At 39.6% G+C, this 23,021-nt stretch overlaps 1 protein-coding gene across 4 annotated transcripts in view; it reads right to left on the bottom strand.

The window, feature by feature from the left end:
- The window catches only part of PRPF18 (pre-mRNA processing factor 18), a 69,508-nt gene extending 48,759 nt beyond the window's left edge, over positions 1–20,749 (bottom strand). For 2 of the 4 annotated variants that reach the window (XR_006819580.1, XM_046011110.1), the window contains exon 1: positions 1,509–1,703. Coding sequence is in view for 2 of the 4 variants with exons in the window: in XM_046011110.1 (XP_045867066.1) it covers positions 1,509–1,574 (66 nt within the window). In the remaining 2 variants the exon portion in view is untranslated. Of the gene's footprint in view, positions 1–1,508; positions 1,704–20,691 lie in introns of those variants that run through there. The other 2 variants (XM_046011112.1, XM_046011111.1) reach the window with 2 other exon arrangements.
- Positions 20,750–23,021: the final 2,272 nt, after the last annotated feature.

The following is a 23,021-nucleotide window of genomic DNA, read 5'->3' as shown; positions in this document are numbered from 1 at the left end:
TCAAACAGAAGAGATTAAAACATATGACTGAATCACATGTACTTAAGGTAACTGTTTCATGAAATTTTTTCCACATACAATCAGCAAAATATAAAAACTTCTTAAAGTGACTGTGGCCAGCGAAAAATTTGAAAACTACTGATGGACACTTCAACGCAGAAAGGATTATAAATCGTCAATTCTATATAAAACTATATAGTTGCATATAAAAAAATGAAATCTTGGGGTGCCTGGGTGGCTCAGTGGGTTAAGCCTCTGCCTTCCGCTCAGGTCATGATCACAGGGTCCTGGGATCGAGTTCCGCATCAGGCTCTCTGCTTGGCGGGGAGCCTGCTTCCTCCTCTCTCCCTGCCTCTCTGCCTGCTTGTGGTCTCTCTCTGTCAAATAAATAAATAAAGTCTTAAAAAAAAAAATCTTGCCATTTGGGACAACACAGATGGAGCTAGAGGGTATTTCCCTACGTGAAGTAAATCAGAGAAAGAAATACCATATGATATCACTTACATATAGAATCTAAAGGAAAAAAACTAAAAAATACAGAGAAAAGGTGATGGGGTGGGGCTCTAGCAAAACAGGTGAGGAGGACTAAAAGATACAAACTTCCCATTATAAAATTGTCACACTGATGAAAAGTACAGCACTGGGAATATACTCAGTAACATTTTAATACCTTTGTTGGTGACAGATATTAAACTGCAATGTGGTCAGCATTTCCTAATGTCTGTAATTGTCAACCACTATGTTAAGCACCTGCAACTAATACGATTTTGTGGTCATCTAAACTTCAATAAGAAAAACTTCTCAGCTTTAACTTCTAATGCGGCAAATATCTATAAATACCCCAACCAAAGCCCTTTGTGATCCTAATTTGTAATAGTGTAAAGGGCTCCGGAGACCTAAGGCTTTGAAAACCGCTGGTCTCTGTTATTGTTATGCAACAAAGTCATGAACATCTAGTTAAGGAAGTTTCTAAATCACGCAATTCTCTCCTTTCTCCTTTTACTCCACTGTTTGTCCACAACAGTTTTGGCCGTCCTATCAAGCGAAGGGTTGGCCAACAGACTTTTATTATGTGCTGGAGGAGATGTAATAAAAACTCGGGTTTCAAAAGTAGGACAGAGTCCTAGATTTTAAATAATTCTGGCCCTGCCCTTATTCTCTTGTTTCAGCCCGGCACAAACCCTCAGTAAAACCAGACGTGACCCACCAGAACGGGGGCACGTTCGCAGAATACGGACAGATGGGAGTGGATGTAAAGGGCAAACGGGGAAATTTCGAGGGAAGAGGACAGCTGGGGGGAAATGTGGGGGTTTGCTGCCATTCCCCACCTCCCTCAGACTCCCCAGGGAGGTGTCAAAGGGTGGGACTAAAGGGGCCGCTCCGGATAGCCGCGGAGCTCCCATCAAGCCTCATCTCCGCCCAGACCCCTTCACCCGACCCTCACTACCTGCGCCCCCCACCCACACGTCTTCGAAAGCCAAAACCCCACGACAGCCAACGAGCCTCACCACCAACAGGTTCCTGTCCTCCACCAGCTGCCGCTTCCGGAGGATCTCCGATTTCAGAACGTCCATCTCGTTGCCCGGGTTTATGCTCGAGCTTCCTTCTCGGGCTCCTCCGACCAAGCCTCACCCAGCAAGGTGCAGCGAACCCACCATAAACAGTCCAAGAACCCGACAACGACTGACAATAACCGCTTCCGGCGGAAGTGAGTGAGAGGAGGGGAGGGAGTGCTCCAGGGCCCCTGTTGTTGACGAAGCCTCTGTAGACTCGCGCCTCCTGGTGGCGCCCTCCAGCATCGCGCCTGTCGTTGATGTTGGTAGAGCTAACAATTGAAAGTAGGCTGAAACAGGAGTGTTCTTGAAGCCGGTGGAGGTCAACATGCTGTATTTTTAATGAGAAGTTATTGCATCTGCTTATACCTGCTAGTTCAGAAGAAAAAGTCTCCTCATAGAACACTTCAATTATATTAATTAGGGCCAGATCCTCACTCATTAAACCAGTTCACACCATAGTTCTTGAAGCTACCCGCTTGTCAAAATGAATGCACTAAAGTGGGAAAACCATGAACAATACTATTAGCTCAGTACAGAATAAAGGGGCAAGTGTTCGTTGCCAGCCCATTAAATTTCCTGTAAAGTTAAGCAACTACGTCCATTTAACTCACTTCAGAAGTAAATGTCTCTCATTTCTCAGTTCTAAAGGGCTTAAGTATCTTGGTGCTAATTGAACTTTTACCCCAGGCTGAGATAATCTTTATGGTCATGTGTTCAGCAATCAAGATTTTCAGTGACATGATTGGAGATGTAATCAGAAAGTGTGTGTGTGTGTGTGTGTGTGTGTCAGTCCAACTCAAGAAGAAAAATTAAATTGTGGAGAAAAATTATATTTAAGATTTTAATTTTTATTTTTTTTAAAGATTTTATTTAGTCATTTGACAGAGAGAGATAGATCACAAGCAGGTGGAGAGACAGGCTGAGCAGAGAGCCCAATGCAGACGGAGCTTGATCCCAGGACTCTGAGATCATGACCAAAGCTGAAGGCAGAGGCCTAACCCACTGAGCCACCCAGGTGCCCCTAAGATTTTAATTTTTAAAAAGACCTTAAGGGATGCCTGGGTGGCTCAGTCGGTAAAAGCCTCTGCCTTCAGCTCAGGTCATGATCCCAGAGTCCTGGGATCGAACCCCACATCGGGCTCTCTGCTCTGAGGGGAGCCTGCTTCCTCTTCTCTCTGCCTGCGTCTCTGACTACTTGTGATCTCTGTCTGTCGAATAAATAAAAATCTTTATAGAAAAAAAAACCTTAAGAATGGTTTACAAAGCATTTATCTTTGGTTCTATGCCACTGAAGCTGTTTTTGAAATTCCAAATAAGTCATAATTGAACAATATTTGACAGGTTAGTTTTTCCCACTCAAAAAGGAAAGAAATATCATTCAGTTCAGTCCGTTGATACTGGGTGAGATGATTTAACAAAATAAAAGATGGTAGAGAACTGTTCAATCAATTTACAAAGTTTTGTACACCTGTGTGTGTGCGCGTGCACACGTGTGTGTTGGTTACATTTCATCCAAAAGATGGCTGACTTTTACCAGAAATAAATCAACATGGAAGTTAACTCACTCTCTGATATTAAGCTAATTTTTAAGGCTTTGGAAAGCTTAAAATATTTTACAAAGAAAAGGTCCTTGAAGTAATAAACATGGTAACCCTCTTATATGGCTAACAGTCTTCTAAGTCACTTGTAATTCCCTAAGCAAATAATTTATTAACATTTTCCTGTTTTAGGGATGAGAGATTATTACACAGAAACCTGAATGAAGGATTGACAGGGATGATAGTAACAGTGATGGGTTTCATCACAGGTTCCAGCAAAGAAACAGCTGGCCAATGGGAAACAGCTAAGTGCAAGACAAAGACAAAACTAGCTACCAAAAACAGGCTTCTTTTAAATTTCAGGGTCTTGCTGATTTCGATGTTTATGTAAACATATGCATTAAATCTTGACAAAGGCTTGAAATGGAACAGAGAGATGTGTACTTGAACAAGCGAACCGATGAGTAAGCTTTTCAATACAGAAGGGAAAAAAGACGGCCAGGAGAGAACCAACTCATCCTGACCCTGAGGGAGAATGTGTTCATTTCCAAACTATGCATCCTGGAGCCCTAGGGTGGCTTCCTCCGTGGAGCAACCCGCTCTTGATTTCTGCTCTGGTCAAGATCTCTGCGTCAGGAGATTAACCCCGCCCCCCAGACTCAGCGGGAAATCATCTTCAGATTCTCTTTTTCATTAGCGCTCTGTCCCTTCCCCCACCCTCCCACCCCCGCATATGCACTCTAAATAAATAAATAAGACCTTTAAGAAAACTGCATCCCTTTCCATCACAGTAGTTATTGAAAAAGTCAAATTTTGTTAGCAACCCAAATATCCTAAAGGTTATTTATATCCTAAATATCCTAAAGGTTATTTATATCCTAAAGGAGGAATGGTTAAATAACTTACAGTTCATACATAGAACAGAATAATCTAAAACATTAAAAACCATGTTTCAGAAAAATATACAATTATATGAGAATGCTCATGATACAGCGCTTAGTGGAAAAGTAAACTAATGAAACTAGAAATCTAGCATATGGTTTCTTTTTGGTTGGAAAAGTGTATAAACTTAGAAAAAATGATTGGAAGGAAACATAAAATATCAGCTTGTTATCTGTCCATAGTAACCACTGGTGATTCTCCTTTTCTTCCTTGCACATAATTTGATAAAAGTCCCATAATTTGGAGAAAATATCCAGAGAGCAGCCATTTTCTGTTTTAATTATTGAAATTCTTTATATAAATTTTTCCGGTGTAACTACTTTAGAAATAAGGTGTGATAAACTTTAAATAATGCCAATAAAAGAAAACAAAAGATTGGACAAAAAAAATTTGCGTAAATCTTTATAATTATTCAACCAATATTTAGGTGTCCTCTGTGAGCTCTGTACTACATTAGTTCTGTGACCTAAACCAAATACAAAACGTTGTCCCTCCTCTTGAGGATACTACCAGCTGGCTTGGGAATCAAGAAATTGATCCTGAAAAGTCAAATTATGTAAGATAACTATGATTTAAGAGCATAGATGAGGTTATAATAAAGCATTCACAGAACTAAAAGACCAGTCATTTTCTAAAAGAATAGTAAAAATCAATCAATATAAGATTGATATTTTTCCTCTGCTAAAGTAATTCATCCAAAGGGAGATTGTCATTTCTGAAGACTGGAAGAAATACCAAATTTAATCAGGATGACTGGGTTTGTTTTGTTGCTGTCCTAAAGAATAGAATGTAACTTCTTTTTTAAAACTAGATAATCTAGTACAGTGGCTCTCATTCTTCAGCTTCCCTGAGAATAACCTGGAGGACTTTTGTAACCCAGACTGCTGGTCCCCACCCTCAGAACATCTCAGTCAGGAGGTTTGAAGTCCTGCCCAATAATTTGCTTTTTGAACAAGCTCCCAAGTGAAGCAGCTGCTGTTGATCCCGGGACCACACTTTGAGAACCACTGATCTAATACATTATTTTGAAATCTCTCTGGGGAGGAAAAAGTGGATGAGTCAGAAACTCAGTCTGCATGGAGCCTTGATAAACAGGAGCGGAGGAGGAAGCAAGTGTCTATGTGTCTGTAGCAGTCATGGACTCCTCTGAGGGTGCCATCCCACGCACAGGGAAGCTTCCAGAAATTTCCTAATGGGAGGGGACAGGCTCCCTTTAGATCCAGCTATATTCACATAGCTACACCATGGGCGGGTACCTGACCCACTCTGGGCCAACCAGAGTCCATTCCTTAGGAAACTGGCATTGGAATTGGGTTGATCTTTCTAAGATGCAGGAAATACAAAATGTGAATTCAAGGGTGGAGGATAGCCATTTCAGTGGCAAGCTGGAGCCAGGCTGGTCTATACTGACCTCCAAGAGCGAATTGCTAAAGCTTTAAGAATTTTATGCGCCAGCTGTGAAGCACAGCCATTATTAAAAGTTAAATGTTTATTTACATAAGTACTTATAAATACAGGCAATAAATACACAGAACTCATTACATACAATTATGTTACTACATGTTAATTTAGAATTTCTAATCTTGGAGTTAGTTATAACTATTGCCTCTTTGAGGTGGAAATTCCACGTAACGTGCTCCGCACATTTTTCAACAACTCCATACTTGAAGATGTCATATTGGTAGATTCAATCAGCCATAGTGGGAACATTTACACCATTGAAATTGGCAACTGCTACAGATCTGGACTTGATTTATTATTTTGTTGACTATCTAAACTTTAAAGAGTTATGGAGAGGGGGCATCTGGGTGGCTCAGTGGGTTAAAGCCTCTGCCTTTGGCTCAGGTCATGATCTCAGGGTCCTGGGATCCAGTCTCGCATTGGGCTCTCTGCTCAGCGGGGAGCCCGCTTCCCCCCCCCCCTTCCTGCCTGCTTCTCTGCCCACTTGTGACTTCTGTCTGTCAAATAAATAAATAAAATCTTAAAAAAAAAAAAGTTATGGAGAAAATGTTACTGATAGTGATCAGGATTTCTCAACCTTGAACCAGCTAATTCTTTTGGGGGAGAGGGATGTTTGACATCTATTTATCTATTAAATGCCAGTAACACCCTCCTTCTATAGTTGTGACCAGCAAAAATGTCTCTGGACATTGCCAAAGATCCTCTGGGGAGCATAATCTCTCTCCTGTCCAAAAGAATTGAGACAAATTAAATTTAAAAGTGTTGTGTCTGTAGCTGCCACCTAGTAGTTGAAGAGGAAAAAGACTTGAGGAGCTATTCTCCCAGGATTCGAGAACTATTACCTGATTCGATAAAGAAGTCATCTCACGTGACAAACAAATGAAGTTCTAACATGCATCGTTGTTGTTTCACTTCTGCCTTATTAACTTAGGCAAAAATATTAACCAGCTTTCATGTCAGAGCTAGACTCCTTCATCCTTTATAACCAACAGGTTAGCTGGGGATACAAGAGTTCTGCAAAAATCCATTAAAGCATTCTGTGAGAATCAACTGGCTATATGGAACTTAGAGCAAAAAATATTGTAGAGTTCATTATTGCCTAAAATTTTGTCCTCCATATCCTTTATATCAGCAAAAACAACATGACTACATGTGCACACTTCTTTTCCATCAGAAAGCCAACTTATATACTCACCAGCACAGTGTTGGCCATCATCCACCTCCCATGTGGGCTTTGCTAAACTCTTCAGCAAAGAAAGTTGGAATGTCAAGAAGGAAGAGTAAAATAGATTTTTTTTTTTAATTTGACAGAGAGATCAGAAGTAGGCAGAGAGGCAGGCAGAGAGGCAGGCAGAGAGAGAGAGAGAGAGAGAGAGAGAGAGAGGGAAGCAGGCTCTCTAAAATAGATTTTTTTAAAAATCATAAATGACAGACAATGGAAAATAATCCCTGACACCCTTTGGATTTCCCATTCTCTGCTTGGATTCATCCTGAAGTCCAACTTGCATCTCTGTACCAAAAAAAACTACTAAATCTTTACAACCTAGTTCTACCCATATTTTAAGGTGTACATTCTTCCCATTTAATGTTTCTGAATTCAGGATGTATCTTACAACCAATGCACTTGTAGTGAATGCTGTGACCTCTCTTTAGGGCCCAGGCACCCATCCCCCATCTGCTGGGGACAGGGGGCGCACAGCGGCATCCCTCACTGGGCAAAGCCCCAGGCTGCAGGGACCTGCCTCGGCTGTGGTTACAGGCTCTCCCGGGCAGTGTCCATAACCAACTACTGACTGATGTGGAGATTCCAAGGCCCAGCTCACTGCCTCAACTTAGAGCATCTCAAAGGACCATTTTCACTGTAGAACTCTCCATGGGGTCCCAGGACATCAGAGTTGCAACTCTCTCTGCCAAATCCTGCCTTCCTCATTCCCTTACAGATGCATCTCCAGGAACAGTCTCCAGGAAACCAGAAACACTTGCAAGCAAAAGAAAACAAAGCACTGATCCACAAACACAGGTATTCAGGTTCATTTGTTAGGAAACTATTAAATTGGCATTCCAGCTTTCACATCAGCCGTTTCTGTGAATAGGGTTAGCCAGTTACTCCAGAACCTGATCCAAATCTGGTAACACAAGCAATATTAAAGTTAAAGACACTAAAATTTGAGAAGAAAGGCTTGGATCCTGGTGGATCTACAAACGATGGCCTTGTGAAGCCTAGGCTGAGAGACCAGCTGGCAGTCTCCACTGATGTCTCTTTGTCTGGAACTTTCATAGGGATCAAACGAGAGGAACACCCCACACACCCATCAGACCCCTTTCCTTCTTCCTGGACAGTGCTTGTCTGCTATGGTCTCCCCTTGTATTCCCTTCATCCCAAAGCTTTTGTACTGTTTTATCAATGGGATGTGGGCACAGAAGGAAATAAAGAGTGGAGCTTAGGAGAAAAAAAATCCAAGATTAGGAATAAGTAAGGAGAAAAACCTAGGGTAAAAAAACATTAAAGGAAATGTCAGAAATACTGCCTGCAACACAATGGCAATAAATTAAAAAACCTTAAAGATATGATTTCCTAACAAAAACTTACCAAAATCGTTCAACTAAAAGTATAAAACTGAAATAAGCAATTATAGTGGAAAGAAAGAAAAGGTGATTATAAATTCTCCCATTTAAAAAGCATCAGGGGGCGCCTGGGTGGCTCAGTGGGTTAAAGCCTCTGCTTTCGGCTCAGGACATGATCCCAGGGTCCTGGGATTGAGCCCTGCATCAGGCTCTCTGCTCACCTGGGAGCCTGCTTCCTCCTATCTGACTGCTTGCCTCTCTGCCTACTTGTGATCTCTGTCTGTCAAATAAATAATAAAATCTTTAAAAACAAAAAAAATTCTTGAATTTTTCAGAAAGGCTTTGTTTATATAGGTTAGAACTATCAATACTTACCATCCTAGAAATTAAAACAGGAAAAAATGTCAAGTTATTAATTCATTTAAAAATAACAAATATTATATATATATCCATATAAATAATATATTTGGTAAAAAATATTTTCAAAAAAATTAGGAAGGAGAGCGGCATTCTTTCACATTATCATAAGCCTCTTTAGTGTCACACCTAAATTAAAAAAAATCCAGATTTTCATATCTGCTTCTGCACTCAATCTCTGGTATAATATGTTATTTTATCTGAACTACAAGAAGAAAGTCTAGCCTCACACAGATATGTACTTGGAAAAGAGAAGAGAATCTTTATTTTTTAAGTAAGCTCTACACCCAACACGGAGCTTGAACACAGGAGCCTCAGATTAAGAGTTGCCGCCAGTCAGGCCCCAGGGAAGAGTATCTTTATCAGATAATTGTGGACATTCTTCTTTGATACTACACCCGAACATGACAACTGATCGTTTCCTAAAAGCTGTAATTCAAAACCATGTTGATAAACTTTTGAAAAATTTATTATTATTTTTTTTCAGAGAGAGAGCGAGAAAGCAAAAGCTGGGGAGCAGGAGTGTGCAAACACGGTGGGGGAGGGACAGAGGGAAAGGGAGAAAGAAAAATCTTTTCTTTTTTTTTAAGTTTCAGATAGTTTTTCTGTTTTTTAAAAATAATTTTTGTATTATGTTATGTTAGTCATCATACAGTAAATCATTAGCTTTTGATGTAGTGTTCCATGATTCATTGTTTGCATATAACACCCAGTGCTCCATGCCCTCCTTACTACCCATTGCCTGGCTCACCCATCCCCCTATCTCCCTCCCCTCTGAAACCCTCAGTTTGATTCCCAGAGTCCATATTCTCTCATGGTTTGGGAAGAGAGAAAATCTTAAGCAGGATCCTCACTCAGCATGGAGCTGGATGCAGGGCTCAATCTCATGATCCTGAGATCATAACCTGGGCCAAAATCGAGTCAGACGCTTACCGACTGAACCACCCAGATGTCCTACCTATTGAAAAACTTTTCATTCTCCATTACGTTAAATCCATTGGCCTATCCTGAACTTCGAAGGGATCTTTTACTTGTGCATAATGTTGTAACATCAGGCATTGGTCATTTGGAAAATATTAGTTCACTGATTCACGTGAACCTTCCAAATGTTGACACACTTTATTACACAACATTTTAAAAATCACATCCATTAATATCACCCCCTGAATCTCATCAGAAAAGCCTTTTAATTATTGGGAGGCTATTAAGCTCATGGTGGCAGATGCAATTGACTAATTGTAAAATGCTCATTTTCCCTGAAAGCTAATACTTTATCATTAGCAACAAATACAGTCAGTTGTTTTCTCTCAGAGACAGGCTCACTTTATTTGCAAGAAAACATCCGCCAAATACCCAAACCTGAATAACCATATTTGTCCACTGGTTATTCTTTTAAGTAAAAGTTGTACCCCATAAAAACCAGAGCTAGTTCACCTTGCAATTCAAGCAATAACCCAGTGCTTTTCCTGCAGCCAACCATCATACTTCAGTCCACAGCAGATGGGCTTCTGTGTAATTCCCATGCCATCTCACAGAATGGTACAAAAAAGCCTACTATTTTTTAGTAAGAACATTTTTTAAATGACACGGGTTTTGTGTGTGTGACCGCAGGCAGATGAGGAATAAGCCTTCTTGCGCAGTTTAGCAACGCTGCTTTGATTCCTGCCAATGCGTCGGAAAACTTGGTACTGCTTTTGTACATTCAGTGCAAGTGTCACCTTTCAAAAGGTAATATATAAATTCCGTGTTTCAGTTAATATAATGGAGCAGCGTTTTTGTAATAGGAGATAATGAGCTTGCAGATCATATGGAAGCATACATTTCCAATAATAGTCACAAAAAATGACGGAAAGGTATAGTAGACTGTTGCTTCTGGTCTGAAGGAGTAAATGCTATAGGAACTGCTGTCCCAGCATCAACAACTAGAAAAACAGGTAAGATAGATGAAACTTAACTATTTTTCAGATGTTGGACAACACTCCACAAAGGGCTACAATTCCTAAGAGAAGGAAAACAAATGAGGCGAGCCCTAGCCCAGGATTACGACATGGAGGCAGTTTCCAGGATAACAGCACAGGTATAGAAAACCTAAACAGAACCCAGTTGTCTCACTGAGTTGAGGGAAAAGTACTGTCAGATTGAGGAAGTTACATTTGTGCAGGAAGAGTACTATCAAGGAAAAAGGTGTCCAGGAGGAGATCTCAAGGGATCTGCAGAGGAGAGCCTTCAAATCATTGTCTGAATCCCGATCTGTATATATTTGGTTGAAATCCCCAAAAGTGAGTAAAGAACCAATATAAAGCAGTGAGACATGCAGATGCCCAGAGTCCACACAGGGCATCACGTATTGGATGAAGTCTTCAGAAGGGAATTACCAAGTAGTGGGACTAAATTATTCCAGACTGAAGACTGCTTTGATTCACCCTAACAAAGCAGAGAAGCAAGCCTCAAAAGGATCAAACTGATCCCCACTAACTTAACTGCTTGTCAGATAAAAGGCCAACATTTTTGAAGGAATAGAACAAAATCCAGCAACTCAAAACGTAAAAATCCAATGTCCTGAGATCCAAACAGAATTATCAGACATGCAGAAAATAAAATCCATAACAAGGGGAAAAGTCAATCAATATGAATAAGCCTAGAAATGACAGAGATGATGAACTAGGAAAGCTTCTAAACCAGCTATTATAAATACACTCCAGATACTCAGGAATGCAGAAGAAAATATAAACATAATGAAGAGAGAAAGGGAAAAAAACAAGACCAAATGGAAATTTTAGAAATGAAAAACACAGTATCTGAAATGAAATTAAAAAAAAATATGTAGCATGAGTGACCAGTGGAACAATATCAAGTAGTCTAACGTGTCTGTAATTGGAGCACCAGGAAATCTGAAGTTGCAGGGCAGGAGTTGGTGGCAGGGGTTGGGATAGATGTTTCAAGAAGCAATGGCCAAAATTTTTCCAAATCTGATGAAAACTAGAAAATACACAGATCCAAAAAGCTCATAAACCCAACAGAAAACTACACCAAAGCACATCATAATCAAGTTTGTGAGACACAGTGATAAAAGAATATGTTTAAAGTTGCACCCAACGTCATTATGTAAAGAGGAACAAAGGAAAGAATGACTACAGAGTTCCCATTAGAAATGATGCAAGCTAGGGACACCTGGGTAGCTCACTCAGGTAAGTGTCTGCCTTCAGCTCAGGTCATGATCCCTGTGGTCCAGGAATTGAGCCCAAGTCAGGCTCCCTGCTCAGTGGGAAGTCTGCTTCAACTTCTCCCTCTGGTCCTCCCTCCTGCTTGTGTGCTCTCTCTCTCTCTAACAAATAAAATCTTAAAAAAAAAAAAAAGAAATGACATAATCTAGAAGACAAAGGAGTGACATTTCTAAAGTACTGAAGGAAAAAACTGTCGACCTAGAATTCTACACTCAGCAAAAATATCTATTAAAAATGGAAATGAGGGGCATCTGGGTGGCTCGGTGGGTTAAAGCCTCTGCCTTCAGCTCAGGTCATGATCCCAGGGTCCTGGGATCAAGCCCCGCATCAGGCTCTCTGCTCAGTGGGGAGCCAGCTTCCTCCTCTCTCTCTGCCTGCCTCTCTGCCTACTATCTCTCTGTCAAATAAATAAAAAATCTAAAAATAAATAAATAAAAATAAAAAAGATATAAAAATGGAAATGAACTAAAGATTTTTTTTTTTTAGACAAAACAATGTTGAGAGGATTCATTAGCAAGCCTGTGCTACAAGAAAGGTGAAGTTCTTGGGGCACCTGAGTGGTACAGTCAGTTAAGTGTCCAACTCTTGATTTCGGCTCAGGTCATGATCTCAGGGTCCTCAGATAGAGTCCCCCATGGGGCTCAGTGCCCAGGGCCAAGTCTGTTTATCCCTCTCCCTCCCCCTCTGACCCTTACCACCTCTCTACAACAAAGAAATAACTCTTTAAAAAGAAGGGAATATTGAAGTTCTTCATATGGAAGAAAAATGTTGCAAAAGGACTAACGATAGTATGGAAATGCTAAACATGTGGATTAAATAGAAAAGACTGTTCCTAATTGTTTAATCTCTTTAAAAGAAAGGTAACAAACTATATATACCAATAATTATATTAAATATAAGTTGTCTAAACAGTATAATTGAAAAGCAGAGATTATCAGGTCAGGTGGACTTAAAGGAAAAAAAAAAACAAGACCCAACTATATGACGTCCACAAGAATCCTAATTTAAATATAAAAACACAAATAGGTTAAAGGTAAAAGGATGGGATAGGATATATACATGCTGCCATTAATAAAAAGAAATTGGGAGTGGCTATAGTAATATCAGACAAAGTAAACTTTGGAATTAGGAATATTATTAAGAATCGAGAGAGATATTTTATAATGATAAAGACGTTGCAGCAACAGGAGAACATGCTATCCTAAATCTGTATGTAATTTATAACATAGCATCAAAATACATGAAGCAAAAACTGTTAGAATTGAAAGAAGTAAACAAGTCCACAATTACAGAGAGAGAGTTCCACACATTACTATTAGTGATTGATAGAATAAGAGGACAGGAAATCAGTAAGAATACAATAGGCTTGAACACTATCCAAACTAACATGAGCTAATTAAAATTTATAGAACATTCTACCCCGAACTTCAGAAAGCATATGTGCTCTTTTATTTATTTTTTTAAAGTGAGCTCTACACCCAACCTGGGGCTTGGACTCATAACCTCAAGATCAAGAGTCACAGGTTCTACTAGATGAGCCTGCCAGGTGCCCCTATATACATGTTCTTTTGAAGTCCATTTGGAATATGCACTACAGCAGATCATATTCTGGTGACACTGAATAAATCTCAATAAATTTAAAACTATTAAAATCATGCTCTGTATGTTTTCTGATAATGAACTAAACTAGTAATCAGTAACAGAAATATATCTAGAAAAATCCCCAAATACTGGAAATTAAACACCCTTATAAATAACCCACAGAGTCAAAGAAGAAATCACAAGGGAAATTAGAAAGTATTTTGAACTGAATGAAAATCAGAGCACAGGGTCTAAAAATCTCTGGGATATAAACAGAAATCTGCAGGCCCTAATAGATTCACTGGAGAAGTTTTCAAATATTTAAAGAACTATTAACACAAATTTTGGACAGTTTCTTTCAGAAAATGGAAAAGGAGGAGACACTTCCCAACTCATTTTATGAGGCCAGCATTCCCCTGATACCAAAACCAGATAAAGACAGTACAGAAAAAGGAAACAACAAACCAACATCTCTCATAAACTTAAGACGCAGAATTCCTTAACAAAACATTAACAAAACCCTCAGGTTGTTTTTCAGGGTCAGGGGTGGGAGGTTGGGGCAACCTGAGGGTTTTGAAGGGTCAGGGGTGGGAGGTTGGGGGAACAGGTGGTGGGTAATGGAGAGGGCACGTTTTGCATGGAGCACTGGGTGTTGTGCAAAAAGAATGAATACTGTTACGCTGAAAAAATAAATAAAATGAGAAAAAAAAAAAAAAACTTTCAAAAAAAAAAAAAAAAAAAAAAAAAAAAAAAAAAAAAAAAAAACATTAACAAATTCAACCCAACTATGTACAAAAAGAATTATATATCTTTTTTTTTTTTTTAGAATTATATATCTTAATGAAGTGATGCACAAGGATACGATTCAACATCCAGAAATCAATCAATGTCATCCACCATATCAACAGGCTAAAGAAGAAAAGGCAAGTGACTATAGTAAATGATAGGTGAAAAAGCATTTCACAAAATCCAACACCCACAGCAGAAGACAGCAAATTTGGAAAAAGAGCATTTACAAAGTTAATATCATTACAAAGTTAATATCATACTAGATGTTGAAAGACTAAATTGTGCCCGCATTGGGTTTGGGCACAATCCAAATGTATACCAACTGATAAGTGGATTAATAAACTGTGGTACAATCCATTCAAAGGAGTACTATTCTGCAATAGAAGGGAGTTAACAGCTGAGAGGTTTCAAAACATTATGCTAAGTAGGATATCTCAGACACAAAATACCACGCACATGAATTCTTTTTTTCTTTTTTAAGTAGGCTCCACACCCGGCAGGGACACCAATGTGGATCTTGAACTCACCGCACTGAGATCAAGATCTGAGCTGAGTTCAAGAGTCAGATGCTTAACCGACTGAGCCACCCAGGCGCCCCTCCGTGCATTCAAATTCTTAAAAAGTTAAAACTGTAGTAATAGCAGATTAGTGATTGCCAGGAGCTGAGGTCTAAGCTGGAGTTGACTACAAAGGGGCAGGAAGGAAACTTTGGGGGAGGGATGGAAATTCTACATATCACAAAGTGGTAAAAGAGGCACTTCTAGAACCTCCCTAACCTCCCTATCATCTGGTATATTCCACAATCCGATTGTATCCACTCTTTAGAGCGCCCCACCATTCTCTTCTCCTGTATGAACCACCACTCCCCAGAATACACACACTTCACAATTTTTTCAAGGCAAGCCCTGCTTGTGACAAAAGCTGCTACAGTTCACAGCACCTGAAAGGAGGGACAAACACTGCAAGTTGGCAATAGCAGTGGTCATGAGAAAAGCTGGTTATGAACAGCCTCTAAGTGTCAGAAAAATCTATCAAAACACATTTTATACCATATTTCATCAATTTTAAAATGCTCTTTTTTTTTTTTTTACACATTTTAACTTCTCTGAAACAGGGATGCATCTTTCAACTGGTGACATCATGTCATTATAATTGGGTGTGTTTATGGGGCATCTAGGTGGCTCGGTCAGTTAAGTGTCTGACTTTTGATTTTGGCTCAGGTTATGATCTCAGAGTTGTGAGATCAAGTTCTGTATCCAGCTCTGACCCGGGTGTGGAACCTGCTTAAGATTTTCTCTCTCCCTTTCCCTCTGCACACCCTCCCTCATCCCCTCTCTAAAAAAGTAAATAAATAAAAATAAAATAATAATTGGATGTGTTTATTTTTCTTAGTAGTAAATTTCTTTTACTGGCGCACCTTAGAATTCATGGCTTCCACAGAATCAATAAGCTGCAGAATGACTGGACAGAGGATGCACAGGTTTTTGCTGTGGCTGACAAGGGTAAGACAGAAGAGATGAGAGCCAAGGCAGACCCTAGAGGACTGGAATTCATACCTTCGGCCAGAGTCTTCATGTTATGTATGTCATTATCAGCCCTGTGGCCCTGTATTCCTGTCCCCAGTTAAGGCAAAAGAGGTGCCCTGACAGGCAGTGCAGACAGACTTTGGAACAGGAAGTCACCACCAGAAATGGTTGGAAAGGGAGTGGTCTGGAAAGGCAACAAGAGCAGGTCCCGTCTCCAGCAGGTGGCACCACAAACAGAAAAGCAAATAGATGCCTCAGTACCATAATTAATCTTTCTGGACTTCAGTTTCTTCATCCGCAAAATGGATAATGATAATAATACCGACCTAAAAGAATTAGCATGTTGATTGAGATAAGCCAGGGGCACCTAGCTGGCTCAGTCAGTGGAGCATGCAACTATGGATCTTAGACTTGTGAGTTCAAGCCCCACACTGGGTGTGAAGATTACTCAAAATCTTTTTAAAAAAGAAAAAAAAAAAGAGATAATACACATACAGCACTAAAAATAGCGCCTGGCATATGTAAGTATTCAATGAGTTTATGTATCATTATGGTCACTTCCATAAATATTTTAAAATTCACCTATTCATTTATTCATTCTTTCAACATTTATTTAGCAGTTAAAATGCTAAAACTTGAATAGTTCATGGCAGTTTATTACTGGTTGTTTTTTTTTGTGTCCTTTTAATCGGCTTAGCAATGGCCAATGGCAAATGTCAATCTCTCCCAACTTAACCTTCTCAAGACATTTTATTTCTGTTCCATCATCCTATCAGTTAGACAACTGGTTGAACAGAGCTATAGTTTTTACTCGTTGCGTTATAACCAATTCTACTGACTCACTGTAAAATATACCATGTCAACAAAGATTTAGAAAGATACCTAAGACTGAAGAAAGAAAAACAGAGTGGCTTTGTCACATAAGGAGGTGTGACTGTAGGTCAGTCATTTGCAAAATAAAGATAAGACTTAACTGGCAAAGATTTTGAGAGAAAAAAAAATAAAATGTTGGATGTCAAAATGCATAAATTAATATGATAAATTAACTCATAATCATAATAGATTTTGTTACCAAAAATAACATGATACACCTGAAACTGAAGTTATATGTCAATTATACCTCATTTTTAAAAAGATTTTATTTATTTATTTATTTAGATAGGGGGTGAGAGAGAGAAAGAAAAGGGCAGAGGAAGCAGCAGACTCCCTGATGAGCAGGGAGTTCAACACGGGACTTGATACCAGGAGCCTGGGATCATGACCTAAACCAAAGGCACATGCTTAACGAACTAAGCCATCCAGATGCCCCAACCTCAATTTTTAGAAAGTAAAAAACAAAACAAATAAACAAACAAAAACCCATGATTTTCCTTTGATTGATTATAGTAATTAAATGTATTTACATAGTAACTTCCTCCTGAAAAATCCCTGAATTTAATTCTCCAAACTCCTGAGAGAGACAAGGGACAGAAACAATATATTACTCTGAGTTTATATACCATTTTTTAAATTGTGTTGATGAAAGGAAATTTTTTTAAAGATTTATTTATTTATTTTAGAGAGAAAGTGCACATGAGCAAGCCCAAGGTGGGAGCAGAGGAGAAGAGGGAGGGACAAGCAGACTCCATACTGAGCAGCACCTAAGCCCAGTGTGGGGCTCTCAATGTCATGACCCTGAGGTCATGACTTGAGCCAAAAATCAAGAATCAGACACTCAACTAATTGACCCACCCTGGCACCCCTGGCAAAAAATTATCCAAGATGTATTAAGTGGCATTAGTGCTAAATCTAGAATCTGTATCTTCTATTTCCCAAATTTGTGTCTCTATCCTTTAGTTCTAAGCCCCTTAATCTTTCAAAAGAAAAACATATACATGTAGACCAGAGGTCTCTCAGGCTGGTTAACCATTAGAATCATCTGGAAGTTTTAGAAAAATACTAATGCCCAGGCCTTGCTCCAGACCCTTTAACTCAGAATCTCTGAATGCAGAGACTGGATATTGGTCATTCTAAAAGCTTCCCAGGGGATTCTTCTGTGCATCCATTGTTGAGAATAACTAGTAGAGAAGTAAACATCGGCTATACAATTTCAAAAGCACACGGGTACCCTTTCCAATGTGAGATTTTCTCCTGATTGGTTTCGTTGAGTATATACTCCAAATAAGGCACAGCACTAAGTGTTAACTGCCATGACATCCTTTTTATAATACCCCCTTACCATTTATTTGTATTTTTCTGGTTGTGCTTAATAGTCTACCTTGTTGTATAGTTATTTTTGTACTTATTCAAGCCATTTTTTAGAATATCCCTTTCTTGAGGTCCCTGCCTGGTTTAGTCAGAACAGTAAATGACTTTTGATCTCAGGGTAATGAGTTTGAGCCTCATGTTGGGTGGAGAGATTACTAAAAAAAATAAATAAATAAACTTTAAAATATCCCTTTCTTCAAGACAAGAACTATGACAGGACCCTTTCATGGGAGTCCTCTGTTTAACATTTCAGTTGTCCACCCTTATCATTTCACCTTGGAATGGCCCTGTAGTTCACCTTCCCAGCACTCATTCCTGCCACACACCTCTCCGATGATGATTACACCCATTTTCTTTTCCTATGTTCAGGTCTCATGACCACACACTTTACTTTTGTTCTCAGAGAATTCCATTTACCATTTGTCCTCATTCTTTCAAATGTTTACCCACCAAATATTGCCTGAATGACCTTACAATTCTTCCTCTCCCTCCGATTCTCTTCCCTGGCTTCACCCTTTCCCACATCCTACTACCTCTTTGACTCATCCCCTCTTTCTATCACTTAACCATCTTTCTTCTAAATTCCCCATAGGGGGTGTAAGCTCTATTTAAAAGTATCTAGACCACAAAATAAGGAAAAGAGTAGCCGCTGGTGGAGGAGGACTGATCATTCCATGCTGGAGAGGAAGGGTGGAGGACAGATGAGGGACAGAGAATAAGACAAAAATGCAGACAGACAAAATGCAACGGGGAAGAAGTAAGTCCAGAAGAATAGCCAGCAAGTTCATGGATCCAGCCAAGAGGAAACCATTTAGAGTTAGGAACAGATAGAGAAGAAACATACGTAACAAAATGCCGTGATCAGAGTCCATGAGCAAGAATGTTAGATGCATGTATTATTTAAAGCTTCCCAGTTGCATTCCACACCTGTTTTTGTTGTACCCAGTCAGTCTTAAAGTGTTCATACCTGGATGGCTTCTGACTCTGCTGGCTATAAATCTTCCCCCTGAGAGTTACTAGACTGGAGTTTTGTGGGGTGAAAGGGGTGAAAATCCCTAGAAACCTATAGTCCTTACAGTAGATGGTAACCTGATGTGTTAGTTTTTATATGTGGTTCCTATTAACAGGGCCAGGGTGGAAAATACCTGCCATGAAAGGTAATATCAGGCATTATGAGGGGAGGGCTGGAGCAGGCATAAGTGTTGACTCAAAGAAGTAGAAGCAGAGGTAATCCTAAAGGTAAATCAAAGTCACTGTAAAGAGAAATTAATAGTCCATGTCCAAAGGACAGCATCAAGCATGAGATTGGAGGGACAAGTATATACCCATAAACAGGAGGTGGAGCAAGGGATCAAGAGCCAAAGGCATTATAATGCCTTCCCAAAACACAGTGCAATCCTGAAATAAATATTTGGGATTCTAAGCTGTGCACAATGTATCAGAGTAGGAATTCATTTACATTGAGGATTGGACCCATGTGCTAGGAGTAGCTGGCCAGTTTAAGGATATGGACAGGTTAATCTCTTCCAAAAAGTCCCCCCACCAGAGAGGATAGACCACGAGTCACCCATCTGGGTATTTTTGACAAAAACGGAGTTGCCTTTGGGCTGTGTACGAGCATCCTTGAGCATCCTGCAGTCTGGGCCCCTTCCACTGAGCCAGACTTGGAACTATTCTTGGTGGTTGCATCTACATCAACCTCACCAATCACTTGTTTGGGGCCTCATATAAGATTGTTGGGGTGAGTCTTTAGGGTGTGTAATAGAGAAAAGGTGCTAAAATTTGAGGTAGGAAAGGAGGGATGGAGGAACTGAATGTGGAAGACAACCAGAGCTATGGACTTTGTCATTACAAAGGGCCCAGACACTCTGACAAGGACAGATGAGGAGAGTGGGAGAAGGACAACTAGGACGTCTCCCATCTGACTCATTCCCCTTGCTATTTGGTACCTATTGACTATGGCCTTGTATTATAATGTCCCTTGTCAGGCTAGAGGATGTGCTATAGGTGTTTCTAAGCAGCCTGAGCTCAAACATAGGTTTGACCAGTAGCTGGGCTCCCAGAGGTTCCAGATCATCCCAGAAGAGGTGACAGTAAAACAATAAATACCACAAAAGGGAGCATTCAGGGGAGAGGAGTTCAGAGAGCTATTATATATAAATGCAGAGGTTATTTCTGATTACTGATTTATCTACTCATTTTTGCCCCTATTAAGGTATATAAAGAGTGCTACCTTCTCAGCCTCCTCTGGAAATTATTGTTCTCAATAAATTCTGTATCTCCCTGAGAGTATCTGGGCAGTAGATCATGGTGACTTCCAAATGTCCCAGGAAAGTCATTAGTACAGATGATATCTCAGAATCCACTGAGTCAAAAGACATAAGGTCTTTGAGTACAGCTCTGCCCTGATCTCCCCTGAAAGGGGGGAGTAGAAGTTACAGGATCCACTCAGGGTCCAGAGCCCTTCTCCCTCAGCAACTTGGTAAAGGTATGTGATGGCTCTATCAAAAGCTCTTCCTTTGCCTTGCTTCAACTACCCTCCAATCCCCAAAGGTAAGTAATATCACCCTTGAGCAAAAACAGGGCATGATTATGTAACTTGTCCACAGCCATATGGCTATGAGCAGAAGACCTAGAATCTGAACCCATATTTGCTTTGGTTCAAAGTCTATGATCTTACCAACTAAGTTAGCACTCCCTAAGGTAAAAATGAGGAACTGTCAGAGGACCAAAAAAGCACAGGTGAACTCCATAACAGTGAGACAATGGTTAGGGGTTTCTGAATTCAACACTAATTCCCATCACAGTCAAAGGGGAAGAGAAAGTGAGTACAAAATATGGTCACCTGGTTGTCCAGAAGAGCGCTAGAGCCCAGCTATGCTAGAAATCAATATAAATCCGATGCAGAGATCTTCAGTAAGTAGGTCTTCCTGGGAGTACCTGGAAAAAGATGTTTTAGTGGTTATTACTTCTTTGTTTTTATTTTTCATCAATGGCCAAACCTGCTTTTGGTAATAAAATGATGGCTTTCTCAAAATGGCTATGCTTATACTCTCTCCAGACTCATTCCAGGACCTAGAAAACATGAGAACACCAATAAATTTGTCAAAATAATCACTTAAATGAGAGAAAGAATTAGTTATTATATTATTTATATTATATGTATTTATATTATATTGTTAGTTATTCTAGAGTCTTTAAAATTAATACAACCATGTTCAAGAAATTTGGAAAATAGAGAAAATGAAAACATATGTAATTCCAACTCTACCACCGTCATTGTTACCATTTCATATAACTTATATACATATTTTATATGCGTATTTATAGACTTTGTAATAATTGTGTGTGTATTTTGTACCCTTTTTAAACTTTTAATTCCAGTATAATTAACACACAGTGTTATGTTAGTTTTAGGAATACAATAACAATATAGTAATTCAACAATTCTGTACATTACTCACTGCTCATTAAGACAAGGGTACTCTCTAATCCCTTTCACCTATTTCCCTCATTCCCCTCCCCCCACCCAGTAACCACCAGTTTGTTCTACTATATTTAAGAGTCTGTTTTTTGGTTTGTCTCTTTTGTTTGTTTGTTTTGTTTCTTAAATTCCACATATGAGTGAAATTATATGGCATTTTTCTTTCTCTGATTTATTTCACTTAGCATTATATCCTCTAGATCCATCCTGTTTTTGCAAATGGCAAGACCTCATTGTTTTTTATGGCTTAGTAATATTCCACTGTGTGTATACACCACGTATTTATTGGTTCATTTATCAGTGGGAACTTGGGCAGCTTCCGTAATTGGCTATTACAGATAAAACTGCAACACAGGGGTACAAATATCTTTTCAAATTAGTGGGGTTTTTTGTTTGTTTGTTTGTTTTAAGATTTTGTTTATTTATTTGACAGAGAGAGATCACAAGTAGGCAGAGAGGCAGGCAGAGAGAGAGAGAGAGGGAAGCAGGCTCCCTGCCGAGCAGAGAGCCCGATGCGGGACTCGATCCCAGGACCCTGAGATCATGACCTGAGCCGAAGGCAGCGGCTTAACCCACTGAGCCACCCAGGCGCCCTCAAATTAGTGTTTTGATATTCCTTGGGCAAATACCTAGTAGTGGAATTGCGGCTCATATAGTAATTCTATTTTTAATTTTTTGAGGAATCTCCATACTATTTCTCATAGCGGCTGTACCAGTTTGCATTGCCAGTATCTTGCTTTTTTCCCCCTTACTATTACATCATAGGAACGTCTACATTTTGATTAATAGCTTTCTTAACAGTTTATTTATTAGCTATGTAATATTTCATGAAGTGGGCTACAACCAAAATTTACTTAAATCATTCCCCTGCTGTTGGATATTCAGGTCATTGGAAGTTTTTACGGTTATAAACTATTCTGCAGTGAACATCTTTATGCAAATAGCATTTTACTGGCATAAAGTATTAAGATTCTTTACTTCTTCTTATATTCACTACCACTCTAGGCTTGAGCTTAAGCATCACATCTCTGAATTAACAGATTAACATGCTAGCCAATCTCCCTAGCTTCCAATCTGTCCCGCAGAACACTAAGAGATTAATTATCCTAAAATACTACTTTCATCATGTCATTTTCCTACTTAAGATATCCTTATTTGCTTGTCTTCCATGTGGTATGACTGGACTACTCTATTATAACCCTTACAGACCAAAATGTGAAGTGTGTTAGGCCCCCCAAAGGCTAAACAGCAGGAACCAGGAAATAAACTGGAGCCAGTGGGACTAGATTCATGATACACCAACCCAGGAACAATAGTGGGTCCCTAAATGCATGCTACAATGTCCACTGAAGCAAGAAAAACTTGGGACCAGTTCAAGTTGGATACCTGGGAGGTCTTACCAGTAAGGACACGGCATTGGTGGTCAGAGAGGGGTGGTAATACACACAATCAAGCAGAACCAGAAATCAAAGTTCAAGAGGAGTTTTTCCCAGGTTGAATGAGACTTAGAGTGGGGTGAACAAGGTTAGATACCCAGGGGCAGAGGAGCCAACATAATCTAGACTGGGGATCAGAGCCCAGCCAAACTGGTCTTGCTTTGTGGCATGGTTCCAGAACTACCAGATTATAGAGTGCAAACAAGGAACCAAGGGAGAAGCCCAGTTGTATAAAGCAGGCCCATGTAAGGAACA

Source organism: Meles meles, chromosome 7 (genome assembly GCF_922984935.1).
Source record: "Meles meles chromosome 7, mMelMel3.1 paternal haplotype, whole genome shotgun sequence".
Classification (NCBI taxonomy): domain Eukaryota; kingdom Metazoa; phylum Chordata; class Mammalia; order Carnivora; family Mustelidae; genus Meles; species Meles meles.
Note: the sequence above shows the minus strand (reverse complement) of the source record. Positions and strands in the feature narration are given on the sequence as shown.